This window comes from Microcaecilia unicolor, chromosome 3 (assembly GCF_901765095.1).
Source record: "Microcaecilia unicolor chromosome 3, aMicUni1.1, whole genome shotgun sequence".
Classification (NCBI taxonomy): Eukaryota; Metazoa; Chordata; class Amphibia; order Gymnophiona; family Siphonopidae; genus Microcaecilia; species Microcaecilia unicolor.
Genome location: NC_044033.1, coordinates 257,068,279 through 257,095,137, shown reverse-complemented (window position 1 = coordinate 257,095,137; position 26,859 = coordinate 257,068,279). Strand labels below are relative to the sequence as shown.

General features: G+C 48.0%; 2 protein-coding genes across 5 annotated transcripts; both read right to left on the bottom strand.

The window, feature by feature from the left end:
• Nucleotides 1-193: 193 nt before the first annotated feature.
• On the bottom strand, nucleotides 194-16,595 carry LOC115466638 (zinc finger BED domain-containing protein 1-like). Of its 3 annotated transcripts, none has more exons than XR_003941571.1 (7): nucleotides 16,453-16,595; nucleotides 12,155-12,225; nucleotides 11,210-11,472; nucleotides 6,092-6,156; nucleotides 5,545-5,702; nucleotides 615-5,262; nucleotides 194-527 (listed from the first exon to the last, which is right to left on the bottom strand). XR_003941571.1 is itself a non-coding variant. In XM_030198017.1 (6 exons), the coding sequence occupies exons 2-6, from the start codon at nucleotides 12,201-12,203 to the stop codon at nucleotides 3,206-3,208; spliced, it is 2,592 nt and encodes an 863-aa protein (XP_030053877.1). In that variant the 5' UTR covers nucleotides 12,204-12,225; nucleotides 16,508-16,569; the 3' UTR covers nucleotides 603-3,205. The 3 variants fall into 3 exon arrangements, 1 of the variants encoding a protein (XP_030053877.1); XR_003941570.1 differs by having other exon boundaries at nucleotides 16,508-16,569; XM_030198017.1 differs by lacking the exon at nucleotides 194-527 and having other exon boundaries at nucleotides 603-5,262; nucleotides 16,508-16,569.
• Nucleotides 16,596-19,844: 3,249 nt separating this feature from the next.
• EMC10 (ER membrane protein complex subunit 10) lies at nucleotides 19,845-26,028 on the bottom strand. Of its 2 annotated transcripts, XM_030198015.1 has the most exons (8): nucleotides 25,853-26,028; nucleotides 25,119-25,185; nucleotides 23,750-23,862; nucleotides 22,517-22,615; nucleotides 22,234-22,415; nucleotides 22,054-22,147; nucleotides 21,558-21,650; nucleotides 20,392-20,480 (listed from the first exon to the last, which is right to left on the bottom strand). In XM_030198015.1, the coding sequence occupies exons 1-7, from the start codon at nucleotides 25,967-25,969 to the stop codon at nucleotides 21,567-21,569; spliced, it is 756 nt and encodes a 251-aa protein (XP_030053875.1). In that variant the 5' UTR covers nucleotides 25,970-26,028; the 3' UTR covers nucleotides 20,392-20,480; nucleotides 21,558-21,566. The 2 variants fall into 2 exon arrangements, with proteins under 2 accessions (XP_030053874.1, XP_030053875.1); XM_030198014.1 differs by lacking the exon at nucleotides 21,558-21,650 and having other exon boundaries at nucleotides 19,845-20,480; nucleotides 25,853-26,022.
• Nucleotides 26,029-26,859: the final 831 nt, after the last annotated feature.

The window sequence follows — 26,859 nt, the reverse complement described above, 5'->3', positions numbered from 1 at the left end:
GTTAATCTCATGGTAGAAATCAAGCTTCATCGACGTGCAGCTCTACCACATGGCTTTCTGCATCAGTCCTCTGTACACCCAAGTATACGAGGTCCTCAGAGTTACATCATACTGCCATAGGTGCAGACCCCCCCCCCCCCACACACACACACACACACACACAGCCCCCAGCTGCCTTTCTAATCAAGGGACAGCTGGCTCCTCCCCTGTGAAAAGATGCTTTTGTTTGGGGGCTAAACACCAGATTTTTTTTGTTGTTGTTTTTTTTTCAACACACAGATTCTGTGACCAGTTTCAAGTTTTTAAAGGTATCTTTCATCTCAACTACCCCCACTGGCAAGATTAATCTGGTGCAAGCTAACACACTGCTACACATCTGCTGGTAACCCACCTCCTGCACACAGAATACACCTTCCACATAAAACACACCCTAGAATAACCTCCTGTGGCTTCCCGTAGGACAGCCAACTCTCCAGATTTCCAACACACGGAATACACCTTCCACATAAAACACACCCTAGAATAACCTCTTGTCGCTTCCCGTAGGACAGCCAACTCTCCAGATTTCCATCACACAGAATACACCTTCCACATACAACACACCCTAGAATAACCTCCTGTGGCTTCCCGTAGGACAGCCAACTCTCCAGAGTTCCACATCTTTAACAATCCATTTTGGATATTATGACAATCTCCTTGGCATCTGCTGGTAAATACATTAACTATATTTTCCATAAGCCAAACTATAACCTAACGTTTTCTCTCCCTATCACAGCAGATGGCAAGCTATGTGCAGCACACCACTGGCAACGCGTCCACCACACACATTATGGGGTAAATTATCAAACGGCACTAGAACACACGGCATCGAGTACGACTTCTCTAGCAGCAATTACATACTAGCATTTAGGCATGTCTGCCACTACATGTTGCAGTTACGCGTATAACTGAGCACTCTATAAGCTTAGCGCTACGTGCTGGACACGCCCTGACCCCCTCCCCATGCACAGTCCCCCTTTGCAATCACGCATTATAGATTTCAAGCGCTAAGTTTATAGAACATGAAGTGCAGTTATACGTCTAACTTCAGATTATGATTTATTTAACATACCGTCCTTCATAAGATTAAAACCGAGCGGTACACACGTTAAAATAATACAACAGCAAAGCAAAAGAACAATTAGTGCAAGTGTTTCCAATTATCAGCAATTAGCAGCTAGTTACGCACAAAACTGCCAGGATCCTATATACACGTTTGAGCAGCGCACGTGAAAATGTGGGCACATGAGTCTCCGAGGACACAATCTAAGTCCTGCGTGTCTCTCTCAGATGGCTGAAGTCCCCCGATGCAGACACAACGCGGCATTCCTGTACCTTTAAGAAGTTTTGGTAGGCCTATACCACGCAAGCGTAAGTGCTTTCCTGCCGGACCATGTCGCATGACACCTCCAGTCTTGTTCTTTCTGCAGAGCAGCGAAGACTCGTCCTAGATCACGGCATAAAAAGATTCTTTAATTTTGTCTTTTCTGCCTGTCTCGCGGTTCTGAGTACTGAGAGGATTTTTGTAGAATTTTTATCCCTTTCCCTTCTCTGAATTTTTTGCCTCTTTATTTTAGCTTCTTTTTCCACAGCCCGCAACTATTTTGAGCCAGGGCTCCCAGTCAGGTTCAAGAACGCACTTGTGCATGCACAGTGCGGGCCTACCCAAAGCTTCTTAAAGCTACAGAAACGCTGTGTCCACACCATGGTTCCATATGGGAACATCACCCATCTGTGAGAAATGCTAGAACTGCTGTCCTCGGAGAGCTGTCCAGGTTAGTAACTTCACTTTATAGAATGAGGGAGTAACGTTGCTTGCACGGACAGCGGATCAACATCACTCTTCCAGTATACTATTATCTTCCCATGGCAAATCATGTCTCCAAGCAGGGAAGCATAATTCACTCTTCAATAAAAATGGACTATTATTAAAATGATTTTCCTGCACTTCCTGATTCTTAGTAGGTTATGAGACCTTTTAGAAGAAAACCATATGGCCGTCTATGGCAGTTCAGAAACCACATTATCTCTCTTGTTCTTTCTCTAAAGAGCTTGTCACAACCCACAAAGGCTCTGGTTATCTCTGGGCTCAAACATGGCTCGTAGAAAACGCAAACTGCAGGGCTTAAACGGTTTTCTTGTAATCAGTGTGCTCGAGCATGTCTGCCACTGCAGAGAAAATGAAGACAATTTGCTAATCTAAAGGAACAGGAGGAAGGGGCTTAAATCCTGGGCTTCGTACACATTCGCAAACAGATGACACAACAGTGTCGCTACTGGGGAAGATACAGCAAAGGCGCTGTAGCGCAAGAATGTGATCCGAGCAGGGAGTCCACCACTGAGGCTCTGTTACAGACACAGCCAGAAGAGTGGGGGCGAGCTGGAGAAGAAAGGTTACCCGCCCACACCTCTGAAACGGAAACGGAAACGTTCTCAGCCAAATAAAGCAAATGAAGTTTTCTAATCAGGAAAAACATTAACAGCAAATTGTGTGGACGCTATCGTGGGGGGGGGGGGGGGGGGGGGGGAGGAGACAGACACACTTTCCACTCACTCTAGGATCATCAGCTCTGCAGAATGAGATGAAACCGAACTCGTTTCACCTGGGCCTGATCTGGTTGTGGCAGAGGCCACCTTGGAATCCCATAAACATCCGGTCTCCTTTCCCACTTCCACCTCTGGATAAGATGAGGAACGCAGATCCCACCTCTTGGCTACCACGCCACAGTTTTACGGTCATGTGATAACCGAGAATCCCTGACCGGCTGGGAAAACCCTAATGCATGAACCTGAAAACAGAAAGCGCAAGTGACACTTTCCCGTGAGATCAGATTCCTGCATAATGACCGCCAAGCACAGAGTCTCTTTTACAACAGAGAACGAAACTCAGAACTAGTTTTTGTGTCTTCAAAGACGCCAGCATTAACCCAATCTCACAATGATACTCCTTCACGTAACAGAATGATAGCTAGTACGAGGGGATGGGGTAGGGCAGGGAGTAGGAGGGTGGAGGGGAGTGTTGTGGACGCTGCTCACATCCTCCGAGGGAGATGGCAGATGGAGGAAGTGCTGGATCTGACCCAGAGTGTACAGGGCCTCTTAGAGTCAAGACTTTGTGAAAATAAAGGAAGAGGCACAAGAGTGGGAAACCTGAGCCCCTTCCACTTCATAGAACTGACCGATTTCCATTTAGAAAGATCAACATGTCAACGTGTTCTGGAGTCAGCGTGCAGCGTTTCTTATAAACGGCTATACCAGTGTCAGTAAACAGCCAACTGGTGGGCACAGACGTGGCGGGTACAGCCAGCAGCTTGCGAGCAGCACGTGCCAGGAGCGGGTACTGGGTATGGTGCATCTTCCACCACTGGAGAGGGTCCTGGCACAGCGAAGAGGCCTCGCTGGTCTGAAAGCTGCTGATCTCCTGCTCCGCCTGATGGTTGACAGAGCTGCTGGAAGAATTTCGGACATTGCACAAGTCTCCCAGCAGGAACTCAATCCCTGAATCTTGCTTGGATTTCTTGACAGGAGGCCCCGCGTTCAAGGACTCGGGCATGCTGTGGACACTCTCCGCCGGGTGCACTTTGACCAGGTGAGATGCTTCTAGCTTCAGCAAGTGAAGCGTCTCCACCCGGTCCGGCTGGCTGAGAAAGTCCAGGCCACGGAAACGGGGATCCAAGGCACAGGCCAGGTTTAGCACCTGGTCGACCTCACTGTCTGAGTATCGGAAGCTCAGGTCCTCGTGAACGGCCTTCTTGATGTTGCGGGAAAACTCAGAGTCCCATTCATTTGGCGCCAAATGTTTATAAAGAAGGCTGGTTATGACAGGCTTCACGAGGGACAGCCCGGCAAAGTGATCTTTGGTAAACGTAGAGGTAGCAATGGCTAAGGGTTTGAGGATGTCTACAACGTCCTGAAGAACAGACCAGTCTTCTTGCTGCAAAGTGATCTCTTTCTCATTCAGGGTCATACTTAAGCCTGTGAGAAACTTTGAATGGTCCACCATGCTCTGCAGGAGACTGTAGATGCTGTACCACTTGGTCCCGTCACGCAGGTACATTTTCAGGTGCACCTTCAGCACTGGCTCCTGCGTGGACAGCTCTTCACACTGTGGGGTTAAGGAGAAAATAGTGGCTACCAGCTTGCGACACTTGTCCAGGACGTTTTGGATGATGGGGTGTTGCAGCACTGCTTCAATACAGCCCTTCAGCACCTGCCCCACACAAGGTAGCGACTTCCAGCCTAGCTTGGATGCTGCGAGCTTCACTGCAGGGTTATTGAGCCCAACAGCATAGGAAGTGCTCTCCCGAATCCCCCACTCCTCAGCGACGTCAGTCAGGATCAGCTTCAGGTTTTCCACAGACAGCTCATTCGAGAGAGGTCTGCTGGCCAAGACCTTATTCCTAGAGTCAAACCCTTCATCTACATAGTGAACAGTCAGCGTGAGGTAGGATATGGAGCCGCTGTGCTTCCAGACGTCCAGGCTGACGGAACACTGCTGCAGACTTTTCACCAGCTCCACCACTTTCACTTTGGCCTGAAGCTGCATCTCCTGCAAGATGGTGTGAGCCAGGAACGAGGCCGCTGGCACTTTGTAATTCGGATCTAGGATAGCCAACATCTGGTTGAAGCCTTCTCCTTCAATCACCTCCACAGGCATCAGGTCCCTCACAATGAAATCGGCCACAGCCCGGGTGGTTCTCCCGACAGTGGGAGCCGCAGCAACAGCCCTGGCGGCTAAGTCTCGTGCGAGGGAGTCAGTGTTTTTGTGTGAGTCCATCACTGCTCCTTGGGTGCCCACGAGCTCATTGTACTCCCTGCGGTGCTTGTAGATCAGATGCTGCCTCAGATTGGTTGTGTTGCCGCTGTACGAGAGTCGTACCCCACACAGTTTGCAGATGATCTTGGTTTTGTCAAGGATGCGGCCGTAGGCATCACCCTGGAAGCCAAAGAAAGTCCAGTAGCGGCTCTGAGCTCGGCCCAGGCTCACCAGGTTCTGTGTGCCCTCCAACAGCTGGAAGCCTGAAGGCGGAGGAGGGTGACCCAGGCTGCCTGCCAGGTAAGTGGGCTTGTGAGACTGCATCAGAGGAGAAACAGCATCATTGCAGAGGTATTGACTATGGGAAGCAACGTGGTTCGACAGGGACTCGGGGGTCTTCAAGTGCAGATCTTGAAAGAGTTTCATTAGCAGCTCCTTCTCCCCAAACTCATACTTAAAGTGTTCCCCTAAAAGAACAACAACAAAAAAAGAATTACAATGTGTGCACCTGAAAAGGAAAGGTACAGACCTTGCCCTCCCTCATGCAAGATCAACGAGATCATTTCTCAAACGACTCCCCTCCCTCCTCTCGCTCCTCAGTGCTTCTCATTAAGCCTTGGGACAGGATTAGAACAGCACAAGCTGCCCAGACCAGCAGAGTGTTTACCTCCAGGAACAGCAGATGTAACCCATAGACAGAGACATACCCCCAGGACTAAGGAAAATCAGACAGACTTTAATGTACTGACCCAGTTTGAGGCCCAGGGTCCTGGCGTACTCCTCCCCGATCCACACCAGTAGCTCGGCTCCTAAAGGAATCAGCTGGCAGGCCCGGTAATAAATCTTCCCTCGGTACTGAAATACTGTCAGGTTGTGCTCCTCCTCTGTTGAGGCGCAGGCCACATATCTGTAAGGAGAAAATCTGCTCAAGGTCCTGGCTCTTACTGTGTATCAAAGCCAACCAGAATAAATGCACCGGGTGGTCCAACTCTATGTACAACACGCTGGAGAGCTGCTGGCGCTCAATGCAGATTTCTAAAGAGGAGATCCATTAACACTACGCAAACTGCTGCCTTCACTCCTATAGTCTGATCTCAACTGTGAGGGAATCGCTCTCTGAACTGCTCCAGTGGATCTTGCGCCCTCTCCCTCCCTATTTCTGAGTTTTGGGAAAGTTCTCTGACCATATGAGAGAGCCACCCAGAAAGAGAAGAAGGAGTAAAGGGTGAGCTTATAAGAAAAAAAACTCTTCCAGCCTTTTCAGAGCTTCTGCACTATTAACACAGAGGTACCCACCTCATCCAGCTAGACTTAGATTCATCCGAAGCATCAATGTAGAAGTAAGCTCCATTCTCCCGAACCTGAAAAAGAATCAATTCAGGGTATTAGTCTCTCTCCCCTTTCAACCTATTCAAAATTCTGCTGCACGACTTACCTTCTGCCAGTATCACTACACTCACATAAGCCCTCTCCTCGAGTCACATCACCTATTCAGTTCCATAAACAGTTCAAACTCCTCTTACTGACTTAAAAGAACATTCACTCCGCAGCTCCTCAGTATCTGTCTGGTAAATCTGACATACAGTGGTGGAAATAAGTATTTGATCCCTTGCTGATTTTGTAAGTTTGCCAACTGACAAAGACATGAGCAGCCCATAATTGAAGGGTAGGTTATTAGTAACAGTGAGAGATAGCACATCACAAATTAAATCCGGAAAATCACATTGTGGAAAGTATATGAATTTATTTGCATTCTGCAGAGGGAAATAAGTATTTAATCCCTCTGGCAAACAAGACCTAATACTTGGTGGCAAAACCCTTGTTGGCAAGCACAGCGGTCAGACGTCTTCTGTAGTTGATGATGAGGTTTGCACACATGTCAGGAGGAATTTTGGTCCACTCCTCTTTGCAGATCATCTCTAAATCATTAAGAGTTCTGGGCTGTCGCTTGGCAACTCGCAGCTTCAGCTCCCTCCATAAGTTTTCAATGGGATTAAGGTCTGGTGACTGGCTAGGCCAGTCCATGACCCTAATGTGCTTCTTCCTGAGCCACTCCTTTGTTGCCTTGGCTGTATGTTTTGGGTCATTGTCGTGCTGGAAGACCCAGCCACGACCCATTTTTAAGGCCCTGGCGGAGGGAAGGAGGTTGTCACTCAGAATTGTACGGTACATGGCCCCATCCATTCTCCCATTGATGCGGTGAAGTAGTCCTGTGCCCTTAGCAGAGAAACACCCCCAAAACATAACATTTCCACCTCCATGCTTGACAGTGGGGACGGTGTTCTTTGGGTCATAGGCAGCATTTCTCTTCCTCCAAACACGGCGAGTTGAGTTCATGCCAAAGAGCTCAATTTTTGTCTCATCTGACCACAGCACCTTCTCCCAATCACTCTCGGCATCATCCAGGTGTTCACTGGCAAACTTCAGACGGGCCGTCACATGTGCCTTCCGGAGCAGGGGGACCTTGCGGGCACTGCAGGATTGCAATCCGTTATGTCATAATGTGTTACCAATGGTTTTCGTGGTGACAGTGGTCCCAGCTGCCTTGAGATCATTGACAAGTTCCCCCCTTGTAGTTGTAGGCTGATTTCTAACCTTCCTCATGATCAAGGATACCCCACGAGGTGAGATTTTGCATGGAGCCCCAGATCTTTGTCGATTGACAGTCATTTTGTACTTCTTCCATTTTCTTACTATGGCACCAACAGTTGTCTCCTTCTCGCCCAGCGTCTTACTGATGGTTTTGTAGCCCATTCCAGCCTTGTGCAGGTGTATGATCTTGTCCCTGACATCCTTAGACAGCTCCTTGCTCTTGGCCATTTTGTAGAGGTTAGAGTCTGACTGATTCACTGAGTCTGTGGACAGGTGTCTTTCATACAGGTGACCATTGCCGACAGCTGTCTGTCATGCAGGTAACGAGTTGATTTGGAGCATCTACCTGGTCTGTAGGGGCCAGATCTCTTACTGGTTGGTGGGGGATCAAATACTTATTTCCCTCTGCAGAATGCAAATAAATTCATATACTTTCCACAATGTGATTTTCCGGATTTAATTTGTGATGTGCTATCTCTCACTGTTACCAATAACCTACCCTTCAATTATGGGCTGCTCATGTCTTTGTCAGTGGGCAAACTTACAAAATCAGCAAGGGATCAAATACTTATTTCCACCACTGTATCTGTACCCTTCTCCTTCACTGTCAACTCCAGACTCCGTTCCTTTTATCTTCCCGAGTCGGTACATCGAGCACCAGCTCTGGCCCTATTTAAATCTAGGCTAAAAGAAATAAGTACGTAAGTATTGCCATACTGGGAAAGACCAAAGGTCCATCAAGCCCAGCATCCTGTTTCCAACAGTGGCCAATCCAGGTCACAAATACATTGCAAGATCCCCAAAAAAGTACAAAACATTTTATACTGCTTATCCCAGAAAAAGTGGATTTTCCCCAAGTCCATTTAATAATGGTCTATGGACTTTTCCTTTAGAAAGCTGTCCAAACCTTTTTTTAAACTCCGTTAAGCTAACCGCCTTTACCACATTCTCTGGCAATGAATTCCAGAGTTTAATTACATGTTGAGCGAAGAAATATTTTCTCCGATTCATTTTAAATTTACTACACCTTACTACACCTTTCCGAGGCTGCTTTTAACTCTTTACCCCATGTTCTGTACCTATGTTTGTTTTGATAATTCCCACAATAAGTAATTCCCTAATCCCTTATTTGTCCTGTTTGTCTGTCTTTCATAGCTTGCAAGCTCTGTCGAGCAGCGACTGTCTCATCGTGTTTTGAGTATAGGACTATAAAAGTAATTACAGTAGTACTCCATGAACTGACGTCAGTGAAGGGAAACGAACACGTTATCTGACATTAATTTCCCCCCCCCCCCCTCTCAAAACCAAGGACCCTCACACTATCTCCTTTTATTCCTGAAGCTGCTCAAGTAGTGACACCCCCAGGGCCGGTCTTAGCAAGTGCGGGGCCCTATGCAGACCAATGTGATGGGGCCCCACCCTAGCCCCACCCCACCCCCACCTTAGCTCCAGGGCCGGCCACCCCTCCCTCCGAGCTCCAAGGCCCCCAGCTCCAGGCTTGTCGATCCTGCACAGTCAATGCCAACTGAAAGCCATGTCTTTTTCACAAACACAGATCACCCTAATCCATAGTCTGACATCTCCCCTCTCTCTCATGCCCCCTTCCCGCACAGGTCCAGCATCTTTCCTTCTCAGCCCCCCTCATATGTCCAGTACCTTCCATCTTCTTCCCTCAGCCCCCAAAAGACCTCTCCCTCTTCTTCCCTCATCCACCTCCAACACCTCTCCCCTCTTTCTCTTCCTCTCAGTCCACCCCATGTGTCCAGTACCTTCCATCTTCTTCCCGCAGCCCCCAAAGACCTCTCCCTCTTCTTCTCTCATCCCTCCTCCATGAGTCTAGCACTTTCCCTCTTCTCCCCTCAGCCCCCTAGACCTCTTGCTCTTCTCCCCTCAGCCAACCCCTGTGCTGCTGAAGGCTCGGGAAGGTAAGAGCAGGACAAAACCAGGGGCGCTGGGGGAAGGACTGTGATCGTGTTTATTTTGCACCCTCACCTATGGCTATAGGACGGACGTGCTTTACAGTGAGAAGTGAGGTTCTGGAGCCTACGTAAAATAAAAGTGCCTAGGGATATTTTGATGCGAGGCTGGTTTTTGCAGGATCGATGAGCTTAATCCATTCCTGCCATGATGACATGTGCATGTGTGTTGCTCGTCATGCATGGAGCCCAGTGCTGCAGCCGGGGATTTTAGGTGCCCTTAGCTAGTATTAAGTGTAGGTGACTGAACAGGCGGATAGCGCTCTTACTTCTCTTTTATTAGCCGGAAGCTGATTTGTGCTTGTTGCTTTATAGGGAACGTAGCTCCTTTGATGGGGGAGGGATCAGGACTGACTTTTGACAGAGGGAGTGAGACATTGGGCAATTGCCTGTTACTCTTTGGCAACTTTTCCAGTGGCTCTCCTGCGGAGGGGCGGTTTCTGGAGCCAGGTTAGAGGAAACGAGATGTTTGCAGGCATTCTTGCTAGCCCAGAATCTCTTGCAGGTTTTTGTAAACCCCCTAGTTCTATATTTACATTTTCTTTAGCTATGGATTCAGAAGTCAGGTCAGTCTGTTACCTGTCTTATTTAGACTGTAAGGCTCTTAGAGCAGGGACTGTCTTTGTGTATATGGTACAGCGCTGTGTATGCCTTGTCGCGCTATAGAAGTGATAAGTAGTAGTAGGTGCCGTTTTAGGGGTAGTTCACGTTCATAGATTTGAGAAAGAAAAAAGTGAAAAAAAGAATCATTTTATGAATTTCTGTGGCAAACTGGCTCCATGCAGTACAGTATTTCACATTTGTTAAATTTTGGCGAAGGGACGGAACCATCTGCACTTAGTTTACTGTGTGTCTGCCAGATGCACACATGATTTCACTATGGAAAGGTTCCCCATTTTAATTTGTACTATCTCAGAGGATCTAAATGGTGACTTTCTAAATAAATGCACATAGATGCATGCACACTTTGTAAAACTGCATTGGAGTAAACATTGCATCATTCTAACATTCAATTACAAAAGTACTTGCTGTGTCCCCTCGGAGCTCTTGCTCTTCTCCCCCAGCTACCCCTCCTATGATTACAGCATTTTTCCTCTTCTTCCCCACCCTCCTTCAGACCCCCAGACCTTTTGCTCTTTTCCCCTCAGCCCCCTCCCCTCCCACCCACGTGTGCAGCACTTCTCCTTCATCTTCCCCCAATCTGGTCCAAGTTCCAACAAACCTCATTTCTTTGCCAGCAGCAGCAGCCAGCACAAGCTGTCCAAGAACATTCCTCTGCCGCACCGGAGTGTGGCTGGCAGCACCTCGCGTCTGCCCTGCTAGTAAAAATCTCCTCGACGTCGTTGGGCCTTCCCACACTGAGTCCCGCCCACCCTCGTGGTAATAGGAAGTTACCTCAGAGGAGGGCAGGACTCAATGTGGGAAGGGCCAACGACGTTGAGGTGATTTTTACTAGCAGGGCAGATGCAAGGCACTGCCTGCCACTCCAGCGCTTCGCAAAATATTTTTTAAAGGCAGGACAGGGTGGGAGCAGGCAGCGGTCGACCGTCGGGTGGGAGCAGCAGTTGGGGCGGGGCGACTTCAGGCGCGCTGGGCCCCCTTGAGCGCGGGGCCCTATGCAGTCACCTCGGTCACCTTGCCCTAAGACCGGCCCTGGACACCCCCCTCCCCCCCCCCCGACTGACATGGCTCAGCAAACGTCCCTTCTTTCTAACGCCCTATCACCCAAGCCAGACACAGAAACACAAAACCATGCAAACATTCAAAGTGGCAGAAAGAGCAGCCAGATGGGGAAACATGGCCTGGAGTACGTTCAGTGACGTGGAGGTGAGAAGCTTTCTCTTACCGCCCAGGAGTAGACTGTGCATTCATTCCTGTCCACCAGGACGTCCCCTTCGTACGGGCCAAAGATGCAGCCCCGAGGAATGACCGGTATGGTACACCAAACCCCAAACCCTCCCTGGGGTCGCTCTTTAACAACCAGCCCTTCGGGCAGAGAAAGCAGAGCTCGGGATGGCACGTTCTCCGGAACTGGGGTGTCCAGGATAAAGGTCGGTGCCCCATGCTGAGGGCAGGAGTCACGGTAGTACAAGCGACAGTCCTCGCAAACTGGAAAAAGGAGGAGGAAAGGAGAGAGACTGAAACTCAAAAGTTGTCACAGAGCATTAATAAAACACACGAACACTCAGAGGACAGGACCACTGGGGGGGAGGGGCAGGAGGCGAAAGACTCCTAAGGGCCCAGCGCTGGCAATAGAAAAGCAGCTTTCTTTAGGCTAAATCGGTCTCCTGCTCCTGGGTGCCGGGTTATCGTGTTACTTCTGCTCTGCCGGCCACATCGTGCCGCCGATGTGAAGTACTTCCTATTTCCTCACAGGCGGGAGGGGACAAGGCAGGAAGTAGGACCCATGGCCGGCAGAACAGAGTTAATGTGATAACCCGGCACACAGCCCTCAAGATCATCTGCCCCAGGCCCGGCTTGGTCTCTTGGTGGCCCTGCCAGAAACAGGACAGAAAACAGGGGAAACGTGAACCCCAAAACACCGTCCAGCAGTGGCTCAAGAGAAAGAACAGAGGACCATTAAACGATGGTCCGTAAAAGCACATAGAAAAAGAACGAGCAGCAAATCATGTCTGAAATGAGAACACAGACCATGACAGACAGCCCGAGGGACGGAGCAGGGAGCCCCCATCCTCTCTGCATCTACCCTCACCCCTGTCTAGCCCACTCTGAACAGTGTCCCTCTTTCTCAGCCATATTCAGGGAAGCAAGGGAGAAGAAATCGACTTACAAAGTAACTCATCTTCCATCTGAGCGCAGACGTCGTCCGTTACCTGCATCTCTCCCCCGGCGTCCTGGTACCTGCGAGAAGACCAAACTCAGCTCACAATTAAACACAACAGGAATAAAGAAGCCCTGCAGACAACCAGAAGGCTCAAGGAAATAACACGCCAATGTTACAGGGACAAAAATACAGATAAAAGCGGCCTTCCCCTGTTCAGATAGCACACACTTATAGAGACGCGGGGGGAGGGTGGGTGAGCAGGGATACCACTCCGGCCCCCCAATAAAGAAATAATGGGGTGCTAATGGAATAAAGAGCGAGTATAAAACCTGGACACCCACATGTATGCACGTAACTAACACCCTGCACACATACCCGCTGCATGTCAGCTGCTCCTCCATAAATACCCACTTAACTTTCATGGCGTGTATTTGCAAGGGGGCAGGGCAGGGCAGGGGTAGGGCGACACATCTTGTAAGTTACGCAGGGAACTGCCACATTTAGACATCCGCAGTCATGCCAGCTCTATGGCTGGAGTAAGCACAGGTACCTAATTGTTAGCTGCGCCAATACTGGTTTACACCACGGTTCTCTTATACAACAGACTCCTGTCACCCACCCTCAGGCACCTAACTGATAGCTGATGGAACAGAAAGACCACTGGCCCATGTAGTCTGTCCAGTTTTTAACTCTGACACTACAGAGATTTCCCAGCCCCCAAGGGTGATTCCCTCTACTGCGTCTCGCCTTATCCACCTTATCCATCAACGTTGATTGCAGACCACTGAGATTAGACATGAGATTGCTGGAATTTAATTCATCTAAATGTCCTCCGTGCCAATACGGCTGTTCCCCAGGCCCCCCGTATAGCCTGCTATGTGAAAGAGAAAGGGAGGGGATAATATTATACCTAGGGCGAGAGTACCCTGAAAGAGAACTACAGTACCAGGAAGGGTGACTTCATACACTGGAAGATGAGAAAGGAGTAATGGGATACCCGGAAAGCAGGGGTATTAGACAGAAAGGGAATAACGTTACCCACAGGAGAGAAAGACGTAATGCAGAGAGGGAGAAATCTTACCTGCAGTAGGGGGGGAAAGACTAATGTCCCTGGTGCAGGAGTAGGAGTGACATCATGCTGAGAGGGAATAGCGTTACCCACAGGAGGGGGAGGGGATATATGCAGGGAGGGAGGAATTTTACCCGAGGAGGGAAATGGGAGATATTATGTGGAGGGGAGGAGGAAGGAATGTTATCAGAGTGAAGGATATATTATTCTGGGTGGGAGGAATTTTACCCAAAGGAAGAGTAGAGTAAAATTACACTGGAACTGAAGAATGTTACCCACTGAGGGAGGGGGCAATATTATACTGAGAGGAAAGAATGTTCCAGGAGCACAGGTGATGTTATGCAGAGGGACTGAAATGTTACCTGAGGGAGGCAGAGAAATATTATGAAAGCAGGCAGGGAGGAGGTGGGGGAGAAAGAATTTTACCCAAGGGAAGGGGGGGGCATGAAATAATGCAGAGTAAGCAAGATATTATGAGGGGATAAGGAATGTTATATGAGAGAGAGGCGGGGAGATATTAAGTGGGTGAGAGTGGAAAGGAATGTTACCCGAGGAAGGCGATATTATGCAAATAGGAGTAACGTTACCAGAGGAAGGATATTATGCAGGGATGGAGGAATGTCACCAGGAGAGGGAGGAGAGATATTATGCAGGGAAAGGAGGGAGAGTAATGGTACCTAGAGAGGAGTGATATTATGCAGGAGGAGGAAATCATGTTACCAAAAGGGGGAAGGGTGGTATAAGGGGTGGGAGGAATGTTACCCAAGGGAGGGAGATATTATGTAGGAGGAGAATTACCCAAGGAGGGAGAAGTGAAATATTATGCGGGGGTGGAGGGGGATAGGAATGTTCACAAGGAATGGAGAGGGGTGACCTTATGCAGGGGGGAATAATGTTACCAGACGGGGAGAAGGTGAAATATTATGCAGGGAGGGAGAAATGTTACCGAAGAGAGGAAAGGGGTGATATGCTGGGGGTAGTAATGTCTGAGGAAGGAATGGGGCAATATTATGCTGGGAGGGAGGGTTGTTTCCCAAGGGAGGAGGAGGGGAAATATTATGTAGGGGGAGTACTGTTACTCAAGGAGCTGAAGGGAGGAAAGAATGCTATCCGGAGGATGGGGAGGAGTGATATTATGCAAAAGGCAGCAATATTACCAGAGGGAAGATGAAGGGTATTATACAAAAGTGGAGAAGTGTTACCCAAGAGAGGAAGGAAGCTATGATGCGGGGGGGGGGGGGGGGGAGGGGGGGAAATGTTATCTGAAGGAAGGGGCGATAAGCACGAAGGGAGGAATATTACCAGGGAGGAGAAATGTTATCTGGGGAGGGGAGAGGAATGTTACCCAAGGGGGATGGTTGATATTATGCAAGAAGAGAATAATTTTACTAGAGAGAGGGGGGCTAATATTACCTAGGGAAGGATAATATAACAACAAAGAAAGGGGGGAGTACTATTACCTGGGGAGAGGGTGAGTAATGTTACTCATAAGAGGAGAGGAGTTGTATACAGGGAATGAGTAATGTTACTTGGGAAAGGGGGGAGTAAAGTTACCCGGGTAAAGAAAAGATGATATAATGCTGGGCTGGAGTGATATTACCCTGGTGAAAGGTGAGTAATGTTACCCATAAGAGGGATGATGTTGTATACAGGGAGGGAATAATGTTACTTGGGAAGGGTGGGGAGTAAAGTTACCCAGGCAAGGGAGAGATGATATAATGCTGGGAGGGTGAGTAATGTTACCCGAAGGGAGAGGAATGATATTATGCGGGGGGGGGGGGGGGGGGGTAATATTGCTCATGGGAGGAGTGGTAAACAGGGAGAAAGCAATATTACCAGGAGAGGAGAGGAGAGGGTGTGTCATGTTTCCCATAGGAGAAGAGGAGTTGTATACAAGGAGGGAGTAATGTTACTTGGGAAAGGGGGGGTGTAAAGTTACCCAGGCAAGGGAGAGATGACATAATGCTGGCAGGGGGCGTAACGTTACCCATGGAAGGGAGAGGAATTATATTATGCGGGAGGGGAGAGGGAGTAATATTGCTCATGTAGTATACAGGGAGAAAGTAATGTTACTTGGGAAAGGGGGGAGTAAAGTTACCCGGGTAAAGAAAAGATATAATGCTGGGCTGGAGTGATATTACCCTGGTGAAAGGTGAGTAATGTTACCCATAAGAGGGATGATGTTGTATACAGGGAGGGAATAATGTTACTTGGGAAGGGGGGGGAGTAAAGTTACCCAGGCAAGGGAGAGATGATATAATGCTGGGAGGGTGAGTAATGTTACCCGAAGGGAGAGGAATGATATTATGCAGGGGGGGGGGGTAATATTGCTCATGGGAGGAGTGGTAAACAGGGGGAAAGCAATATTACCAGGAGAGGAGAGGGTGTGTCATGTTTCCCATAGGAGAAGAGGAGTTGTATACAAGGAGGGAGTAATGTTACTTGGGAAAGGGGGGGTGTAAAGTTACCCAGGCAAGGGAGAGATGACATAATGCTGGCAGGGGGCGTAACGTTACCCATGGAAGGGAGAGGAATTATATTATGCGGGAGGGGAGAGGGAGTAATATTGCTCATGTAGTATACAGGGAGAAAGTAATGTTACTTGGGAAATGGGGGAGTAAAGTTACCCGGGTAAAGAAAAGATATAATGCTGGGCTGGAGTGATATTACCCTGGTGAAAGGTGAGTAATGTTACCCATAAGAGGGATGATGTTGTATACAGGGAGGGAATAATGTTACTTGGGAAGGGGGGGGAGTAAAGTTACCCAGGCAAGGGAGAGATGATATAATGCTGGGAGGCTGAGTAATGTTACCCGAAGGGAGAGGAATGATATTATGCAGGGGGGGGGGGGTAATATTGCTCATGGGAGGAGTGGTAAACAGGGGGAAAGCAATATTACCAGGAGAGGAGAGGGTGTGTCATGTTTCCCATAGGAGAAGAGGAGTTGTATACGAGGGAGTAATGTTACTTGGGAAAGGGGGGGTGTAAAGTTACCCAAGCAAGGGAGAGACGACATAATGCTGGCAGGAGGCGTAACGTTGCCCATGGAAGGGAGAGGAATTATATTATGCGGGAGGAGGGAGGTAGTAATATTGCTCATGTAGTATACAGGGAGAGAGTAATGTTACTTGGGATTGGTGGGGAGTAAAGCTACCCGGGTAAGGGAGAGATGAGATAAAAGGGAGAGGGGGGGGAGTAATGTTTCCCAAGGAGGGAGGGGGAGTGAGATGTTACCCGGGCGAGTATCAGACGCTCCTCCTCATCCTCCCTCTTTCCGGCGTCGCTTTACCTCAGGTATCGGGGGCTGGGCCTCGAGGTGGGCGGGTCCGATACCCGCGGGTATCGGCCCGGTATCGGCTCCTCCCTGCGCTGACGGATCCCAGCCGCCGCGGCACAGTGACACCACCGCCCCCACACTCCGCCCCCGACCCCGATTGGACATATCGATTGGCAATTAGCCCGCGACTGACAGCCGCAACGACCAACGGCTGAGGCCGACTCTACTCAGCCACGCCCCTCTCGAACAGGGATCGACTGCCAACTGCGCTGAGTCTCGCGAGACCTGAGGAGAGTCGGGCCCGCCCACACTGCGACTGACAGCTACAGCATCCAAAGACCGAGGCCGATTGTACTTGGACACGCCCATCTCGAGGCATTGATCGAATACCCAGAAAGGAACCCGACACAATTTGTGAAGATTCGGATATGCACCAGCCAATGAGACAGCGCAACCTGACAGGGCAAAGGGCGGATAGACCCAATCATCACTGCACTTTGCGCCTCCGAGACGTGATAGATGGGCAGTTAAGCCTATTGGGTTGGCCCCGATCTGAAGCCGTAGGGTTACCTGTACAATCAGACAACCTATTTGTGCATCATGGGAGATGTAGTTCAGTTTCACCCCCCCCCCCCCCCCGGGTCTGCATGCACCGGGTAAAATGATTATCTTTATTAGGAAGAAAATTAAGACAGGTATTGGGGCCTGGCTCCAATCCGACTTCTGCTCTTATGACTATGAGCAAGTGACCAGCACCAGGATTTGTGACCATATATGCAGCATCAATTTCAATGGGTGGAATGTGGGACTACAATTCCCACTGTGCTTTGGGATGTACATTTAAAGCCAGGACTGGCCTTAACCTCCCTGCTGAAACTGCATAACTTGCACTGCCCTCCCTTGCCTCAGCTACAATCGTAACAGGGGCCAGCGCACAGAACAGGTAAGCTATCAAAACCAGGCACCATCAAGCCCAGCATCCTGTCACACACAGACCCCAAGGAGGCTTATTTTTACAGTGGGACATATTGACCTCCGCTCTAGCCCTGCTCTGGCAGCCCTACCACCCTGACCAGCTCACATCTGGCTGCTGATGCTTTGTGCCTGTTAATTTCCCAGCTGGTCCTGCTGCAAAAATACTAGAGTTCCAGTTTTGGTGCTACGCACTCAAACGGGGCCCTTTGTGCACAGGACCCAGTGCAAGGCTGTTAAAAATTGGCACTTACGTCTAAAACTCAGCTTATAAGCCTCTCAGCTAAAGCAGATGTAAAGCTCCCAGAGGACTTTGAGATGGCTGGTACCAAAGCTTTATTAAGTAGGGAGATTAAATACCTTGAGGTGCTTATGGATTCTTCAAACCACTATTAATAATGCCATTTTTGACTACTGCAATGCCTTAACTACAGGATATGACTTTTACAGGTAGCTCAGACTGCACTACCAAGAGTGATTTCCCAATACTTCTAAATTTTACCACATTGCACCAACATGGACTGCCAGTGAAATGGCAAATTCAGTTTAAGAGTTTCACATTTATAAATCAATTCATAATGAGATAGCAGCAGCGTTGGCTAAGTTATTAAAAATAAACCATCCGCAGCGCTCACTACATTCAAGTGATAAACTTCTTCTTGCCATACCTTCCTTTAAACATATTAGGCTGGAGGAATGTAGTTCCAGGATGTTCAATGTGGAAGGAGCGCGTTTGTGGAATCAGCTTCCTGTAACTCTACATAATAATACAAATTAGGTGCAGTCTTGTAAATTATTAGAAGCACTGCCGTTCCAAGAAAACTTTATCAGAAATGAGCTTCTTGTAATATATGTAATAAGAAGAAATATGTACAGGTTTGTAAATTGTTAAATACTGTTAAAAAAAGTTTCAGGTTTAGAGGGTGGACGGTTGGCTTACTCAGGGGGGGATAGAGGGGGGTTGGGTGGGAGGATTAGGATACTTCAGTAAAAAATCTAAAAACTGGAGCTACGGTTTGTCTAGTTGTATGAATGGGAAATCTTATTGTTATGGAATTGTTACATATTTTCTACTAGTAAAAAAGCCCCGTTTCTGATGCAAATGACACGGGGGCTAGCAAGGTTTTCTTCAGAGTGTGCATGTGGGAGTGTGTGTGTCCCTGCCCTCTCTCCCTCCCCCTCCCCCCTCCAAGTCCAGTCCTTCAGTGTTGCTTCCTGCTGTTCTGTGTTTGTGTTACAGAGAGAGTGAGGACATCTCTCTCCCCTCCCCCCTCTGAGTCCTTCACACTGTTACAGAGAGAGGGATTTCCTGCTGTGCTGTTTTCCTTCACTCATGGGGAAACCGGATATCTGTGGCGCTTCACACTTCCGGCTGGAGGCTTCAGTGGTGCCTTTTATATATATAGATAGATAGAAGATAAGTGTTTTGGTTTGGTGTTCTAAGTTGGGGACTGATTTTATGCATCATTGTTGTGATTGAATCTAGTAGAGTCCAATGTATAGGGATTTCTCAGTTTTCAATAAAGGCTTCTAATAAATTAAAAAAAAAAAGTTTCAGACTATAGCTTTAGGCTGTGATGGAAATTTACCAAAGTGGACTTTCATCTGGAAAATAAAGAGTCAGGCCTGGTAAAGAAATAGATTTTAAATTAATTTGCACGTTTTGTTGTAGTTAAAAAGCTTTTTCAATAATGTTATTTTTATTATGTATCTAAATCATAGAAATAAATAAATTACTAGCATTCCTAAGTGCATGGAGGTATTTTATTAAGGCTCCAAGTGCAGCAGAACATTTTGCAAACTACTGGTGGAAATGAGAGCAGCCAAACTGGGACTCTGCATGGACTACACATAGAAAGCAGAGCAGCTTTCAGCATTCACTCGGTCTTCTCCAGTACCAACCTCTTCAAATTCTGCTCTTGTCTTTTTAACTCAGTAACAAACCCCACTCATCTGGAACAAGGATGGCAGTCACGTATCGATTACTTTAAGACCTCACCAGCAGAAATCCTCCTCTGTTACACAACATCAAAAAGTTAACTCTTTAAATGTGTTCAGCTTTTTTAATAACCCACTCTTTACTTTACCAAGACTTGATTTAATCACACTTAGGGGAAGAACAGCAGATCCAATTCTTCATGCTATAGGAACTGTTATCACTCTTTTTAATTAAATTACATTTTCTCTCACTCCTGCCTTCAGTATCTGCTTTATTTTTGCTGGGAGCAGATGGATTTCTTGGTCCAAAGGGAAGGTGAATGAGGTACTAAGAAGGCTGGTAAAGCTGCAACCATCCACGCCTGGCATTCCTCACCCCCACTCCTGCACACACACACACACACACCCAACGCCCCAAAGACTGAAATAAAAAAATGGGAAAAATCAGAGCACTTTTATTCAGCCCCCCTCTCCAACTACAATTTGTGATTAACAAAAATGTCTTCACACCCACTCACTGCCAACCCAGTCCAGACAGTATAAATAAATATCCTGAAGAGAAAAACAAGTGAGATATTCTACAAATTACAATTCTGACGTCAGAAGCCCAGTAGTACAACAGGAGGTAACAGGGACCCCCCCCCCCCCCCAAGCTGCTCCCTCTCTCTTCATAAGAGGAGTGGCAGAGGTCCATCAATAATTTACCCCACCCTCAGTGCTGATACTCAGACTTGATTCAACATGGGCAACCTGAAGGAGAACCTTAAAAAGAAATGGGTGGCACCAGATCCACCGGTACAATGGACAGCACGGACAGAGGACATGGAATTTCAAAATGTCTGTGCACTGACGCCTCAGCAAGGACAGTCCGCCTGCTATAGAGGGACGAGACACGGCCACTGCTAAGGAAAGACAAGGAACCACAGGTGTTTAAGTCCATCAGAGGCGGCCGGTCATCTTCACAGGCCCCTGGTTACCTTCCGCCACCTCCTCCACCATTGTTCGCACCCTGATTACCAGTGTCTGGAGCACCCGACATCATTAGAAAGAGGACAATGGGGATAATGTACATCCACTGTGAAAAAGGATCAACAGAGACAACAAGTAAATACCAGGGAAAACAAAGCTACTTACCTGTACCGGGTGTTCTCCGCAGACAGGAGAGGAATGCAGCCAATCGACTGTGCCTGCATCTCCCCTGCTTGTCTGTGGAGAATCCCAGAGCTCAGAGGCAGAACCATCACCCACATGATCCATCCCCAGTGTGGCAAGTGTCATCTGGCCCCCTACAACGACCAGCGGAAGGCAGCACAGAGGGTGCAGGGGGAAGAGGACGCAACAAGGTTTACCAGCCATCGTTATGGTGAGATAGATTTACAGACAGTGCACCCGCCAGACTCCCTCGCCTCTAAAACAAACAAATCTGTAAGCAACAGCTGAGGAGCTCAAACCAAAAGTGTAGCTCAAGAATAAAATTCAAGGCCCGATTTGCAAGCCATTGCAGACTCTGTAAAAGGTTTGTGACTGACTTCAGGTGGCGATAGATTCAACGTTAGATCCAGGAATTTATAGCCAGGTACAGAAGAAACCAATTAACACAGCAAGCTACGAGAAGGGTCCCATCCACCACCGTCTGCAGTATCCAGGGCCTCAATCCCAGCACTGGAATACAAGCTCCGCAGTGAAAACAGAGGAAAAGTGCACAGAACCCCTTCACCAGACATTGCACTGGTGCTCTGCGAGGGAACTTACTCTACAGGCAGTCTTCAGGTCATTTACACACATAAAGGCAGCAGGGGCACTTTTATGTGTATGTACAGGAGCAGAGACAAGACCCACTGAGCAGGGAGCACAGCAGGACTGCTGGGACACAGCTCCACAAGAAGCGGAGAATGTGAAATGCATTCTTCCACGATTTGAAGAGGTCCCTTTACAGAGCTGGGCACAGAAATTCATTTAACGCTGCATTGGGAAGTGATCGCTGTCTGTTTCCCCCCCCCCCCCCCCCCCCCCCCAAAGTTGAGAAGAGTCCCATAACCGCCTGCAGTTCCCCATCCTAAACCAAAGCACCAACCGTGGTTGTGTGCAAGCGCAGAGAGAGACAGAGAGAGAGAGACAGAGCAGTCAGAAAGTGCCAGAAGGGCAGCATTACTTCACATCCTTAGGCCTGCTGTCCTTGCTCCCTCGGGCCTGGCGCCGAATTGGTTATCATTAGAAACACAGCCCCTCCCAAAATTATATACCACTGCAGAGAAACAAAAGTAGCCATGAGAACCAAAAATGGACAGCCTCGCTCCCTCCACCTCTCCCACCACAGCTAGCTGGAACCTGTTGCTTTCTGCCTCCCCCCTACCAGTGACAAGCAGCACCTGCCTCCCCCCCCCCCTCCCAGGGCATACACCCCACCCCCGGTCCTAATAAGTGAAGGTATGCGACCCACCCACTATTACCTGCTCCCAAACCACAGCTCTAGTCCTGATAAACAGGATGCGACTTGCCTCTACTCTCTCCCCCCACCCCACCCCCCGGATTGGCGATGCACAACCCACTCTACTCTCCTGCCTCCTTCATGCTGAGGCCTGGTCTTAAGGCACAGAGCGCCCCCACCCCCCCAATCCAGGTGTTCTCTCCCAGGACCTGCTACTTACGTATTTTGCAAAGAAGGACTTTTGTTCCTGGGGATTTTTGGCTTTCTGGGCCTGTTCCATTTCCAGCCGCTCGATGAACGCTGCAGTCTCAGGCCTGGAAGGAGGAGAGAAGCACGAGAGAACGGGAGTAATAAATATTCTGTGCCCAGGAGCAGGAAGGTCTCTCATCTCAGTACTCACACTGCAGCTGCGACCGGCTGCTGCACCTGCACTGTGGTGTTAAACAGCTCCAGGTCTACGTCCTCCATCTCGACACCAGTGCAGGAACCCGGAACAGTCACTATGGAAACCCCGATGATATTACCAGCAAGGTCTGTGTGAACAGTAATCTGGTCCGAAAGATGAGACTCTACCATCGAGCACTACAGAAGGAAGGGGAGGGCAGACATCACAAGCTAGCCTTCACCTGGCAACGGAGTCTGTTCCGCAAGTTCACCGGATACACAGAGAAAGGCACACTTACCGCAGGAACAAAGGAAGTCGTGTATCGAGCAGATCCCTCATCCAGCCCAGGTTTCCTCAGGAGTCGGATACGATAAACACCGTTCAGACTGGCAACATCCTGCAGAGAAAAGTTTTACATGAGCCAGGAATCAAAAACAGACGACTACAAAAACCTCAAGCTGAATGGGGCAGCAGCAAGATTAGAGATTTCCACATTCTTACTCGAGCAACTGCAGCTGACTAGGACTAGGGGGCATGCAATGAAACTACAGTGTAGTAAATTTAAAACAAATCGGAGAAAATGTTTCTTCACCCAACGCATAATTAAACTCTGGAATTCATTGCCGGAGAACGTGGTGAAGGCGGTTAGCTTAGCAGAGTTTAAAAGGGGTTAGACGGTTTCCTAAAGGACAAGTCCATAAACCACTACTAAATGGGAAAAATCCACAATTCCAGGAATAACATGTATAGAATGTTTGTACATTTGGGAAGCTTGCCAGGTGCCCTTGGCCTGGATTGGCCGCTGTCGTGGACAGGATGCTGGGCTCGATGGACCCTTGGTCTTTTCCCAGTGTGGTATTACTTATGTACTTATGAAGCCACAGATTTGATCACACATTTAGATTAGAAAATGCAACAGCTAGGACAATTTTGGGGATAGGGCATTACCATCCTCCGATGCAGAACTGGAAGGTAAATTATCTTTAATGCTATGAACGAGGCACCTGCCTGGATATTCAGACTGTCTCAAGCACCGGCAGAAACAGAGAATGAGAGAAGGAATATAATCCACAGCCATCACAACTGAAAAGCGTTATATGAGAAGCAGGAAAATCCCTGGCTTCCACCGAGCTTTCTAGCTTAAGAGACTGGTTGGGATCTGGGCCTGATCAGCTTAGTCTCAACTCACTATCCAGACTTCCTGCTTCGTTTCCGACAGCCTTTTTATGCTTTTATATTGCTTTATTACTAGTTAATGTTTTAATTCTGTTTTTTTGCAGCGAACGTTTCTCCGATTGTGATAAATCTATCATGTATTAATTTTCGTTATTGTTCTAGGTTACAAAGAGATGGCCCAAGGCAAAGGTGAATCAGAGGCTGTAGAAGGGGGGCCCCCCGACAGGACGTATGCACGCACAGAGACAGCAGGACTTTCGTGAGAAGATAGCTCTCGAGAGACGCCAGCACAAACGTAACTATGGATAGAGAATTCTCTCGGGGTTCTGCAGGGTTAACATTAACAAGTGCTCACACGTAGTTTCATCCGCTCCTCCTCCGTCAGCTGCTTCTGCAAGAGGGTGGCGCTGCCTTCTGACACCGGAGTCCAAAGCACAGATCCTCTCTTTGTGAAACGGATACTGTTGTCTGTAGTGTCAAAGGAAACCTTTAGTTACTGGCAAGAAACAGGACTTATGACCTTCAAAAGCCTTCTGCTCTGACAACGACACTCACAACTTGTACCACGTCAAACAGACCTGTTTCGACGTACTTTGTGCCCGAGACCTCTCAAACATGTTTTACACAGGATCACACCCTGGCAGCCCAATCCATCCCAAACAATTAATACTTAAAGTCAATTAAAAGATGGTTAATCTACATATGGTAATGAGGCGAGTGGAATATTCACCGTGCTACACCTCTAAGTATGATAACCTGGCGAGGGAACCACCCCCAAATTAAACCCTAATCTACAATCAGACAAGAGGCACAGTGCCCACACTAAACTTTTAAAGGACCCCCACCCCCGCTAAACCTCTAATCTATGTATGATAACCAGGTGAGAGGCTCACCCCCTCCCCCCTGTACTAAACCTCATGTATGAAAATCAGATGAGAGACCCTTCCCCCCCCCCCCCCCCCCCCCCCCGAGTCCAGCTAAACCTCTAATCCAGCAGTTCTCAAACTGTGCGCCGCTCAAATCCTGACCTCCCTCCTGCCGCCCATAATGCAGCATCACTCCCTACTATCCCCTCCCTGTGCCCCTTCCTCCTTCTTCACCCGTCGTTGCTGTAGTGCTTGCAGCTTACATTTTTGGGCTGTCCGTGATTCACACATGCAAACACACTTCAGAGTGAAATTTGTTGCTCAAGGCCATGGTCCAGGTTATTAGAACAGGCAGTTTTCAAAAAGGTCCACTAATCATTAGTGAGAATATTATTATTTGTTATAATTGTATCCCACATTTTCCCACCTTTTTGCAGGCTCAATGTGGCTTACATTTTACCGTTAACGGCGTTAGCCAATTCCGGTCTGAACAAATACATGGTATGAATGAATACAAAGTGATATTGTGGTAGAATTAGGTACATGTATGGTAAGAAATTGGGGGGAACTTAGAGAAGGAGAGGAAGAGTCAGGTAATGTCCGTTACGGTCTTTGGTTATATTGAGGCATATTTTCAAAGCACTTAGCCTTCCAAAGTTCCATAAAAACCTATGGAACTTTGGAAGGCTAAGTGCTTTGAAAATATGCCTCAAAGTCTCACAAGTGAGCAAAAGGGAGCAGATCTCTCCATACACATCAGCCGTTTGTGTCTGGGACATGAGGATACTGGGCTCATGGGATTGCTGGTCTGATCCACCATGGCACACCTGCTTTATATCATCGATGAATCCAACTCACCGAGCTCAAACGAATGTTCCAGCTGCACTTCCAATCCACAGACCTCAGATTCTCGTCCATCCACTGCCTGAGGGAAAAAATGAAAAACAAAGAAGTCACAAAACAGTCCCACTAGGAGAGACTTCATCCCTCACTCTACGGTACACCCTCATTTCACAGGTTATACATATAGCTGCCTTTAACCTGCCCCAGGATTGCTCAAGCAAGTCCTCAGGGCACTCCATGCCAGGCTCGTTTTCAAGATAACTACAATGAATACATGAGACATAAATGCATGTAAATTGATCTCATACATACCCCCCCTTCCCCAAGTGACATCCTATGTGTTACAGGTCTTCATATCACTCCTCATCACGCGCTAACCCCCCTGGATTTTGCACTGAATTCATCTGGCTTGTAAAATCACTTCTCATTCTATGTGTTCCTAAGAGGTTCCTGCATGTTACAGGTCTTCATGTCACTCTCATCATACGCAGCCTCCCTGGAGTTTGCACCAAATTCCTCTGGCTTGTAAAGTCACTTCTCATTCTGTGTTCGTAAGAGGATCCTGCATGTTACAGGTCTTCATGTCACTCATCATACGCAGCCTCCCTGAATTTTGCACAGAATTCCTCTGGCTTGTAAAGTCAAGTCCTGCTGCTACTAGATGGAACTATTAGAACGAGCCCAGAGCCTCCCTCCCAGCGCGTGGTACTGTAGCTCCCTGTTGCGCGATTCCACCGCACCCCTCTTACCCGCATCCTGCAGCTGCTGCACAGCACTCCCGGGAACGGAAAGAGGAGAAAGAACAGGAGACAAAGACCGCGAATCCCCGACAGCCGCTTACACTTAACTGACAACACCGCCACCATCTTCACTACCGCACTGTACTAAGCCGGGAAGTAAAAAGGGAGTTCCGCTTCCGTTCAGTAGAACGTAGACCAGGAGAGCTCCGCCCCCGACGCACAGCACGCAGCAGGTAGAAGAAGGAAATTTGGTGCGACGGCGAGGAGGTTTAATAGACAGGAGTGGAAGTGAGCCTATCTACTCCACTGTAAGCGAGGAAGCCAATTAGATTAATTTCTATTTCCACTCCCCCCACGCAGCCGTCATCTAGTACACTCAAAACAAAGTAAGCAAAGCAAGCCCATGATGAGCTGCTGCATCGACATAGTCGTTCTTTATTGTTGTTCCATCTGCAACAAACCTAAAGCTGTTTCAATTGTACAGGCAGTGCCTTAAAAGTTGGAGGACAAAAGATTTTATTTTTATTTACTTATTGGACAGCTTTTTAATTTATTTTAAAGCTCATAATTATCATGAAATAACAATTGAATATCACTAAAACAGCTTTAAAAATTATTATAGCTGGTAGAGAAACAACAATTTTAAACTCTGTATTTTGTGCTCATTTTTCTACACTAAAATCTAAATAAATACACTGTACACAATACAGATAGCCAAAGTTCAGTGATGATAGCCTGTTTACTAATGGGTTCAGCGTTATAAAGATGGAATTTATTGAAATTAAATTAAAGTAAAATTAAACTCTCTTTTCATTGGGGCACATGGAATCACATCTTCATCGGTTTTGTAGAAGTTTACATTTTATATATACAAATGGATTCTTCTGTTTTTAGGCATGTTTCATGGACAAGTGGTATTATAAGTCAAAATAAAAGTATTTTGTTTCATGCAGATCTCTTTTGTTTAAACAAAACTAAATGGGCTATAAGCCCCTAAGGCAATCCATTGGTTTTCT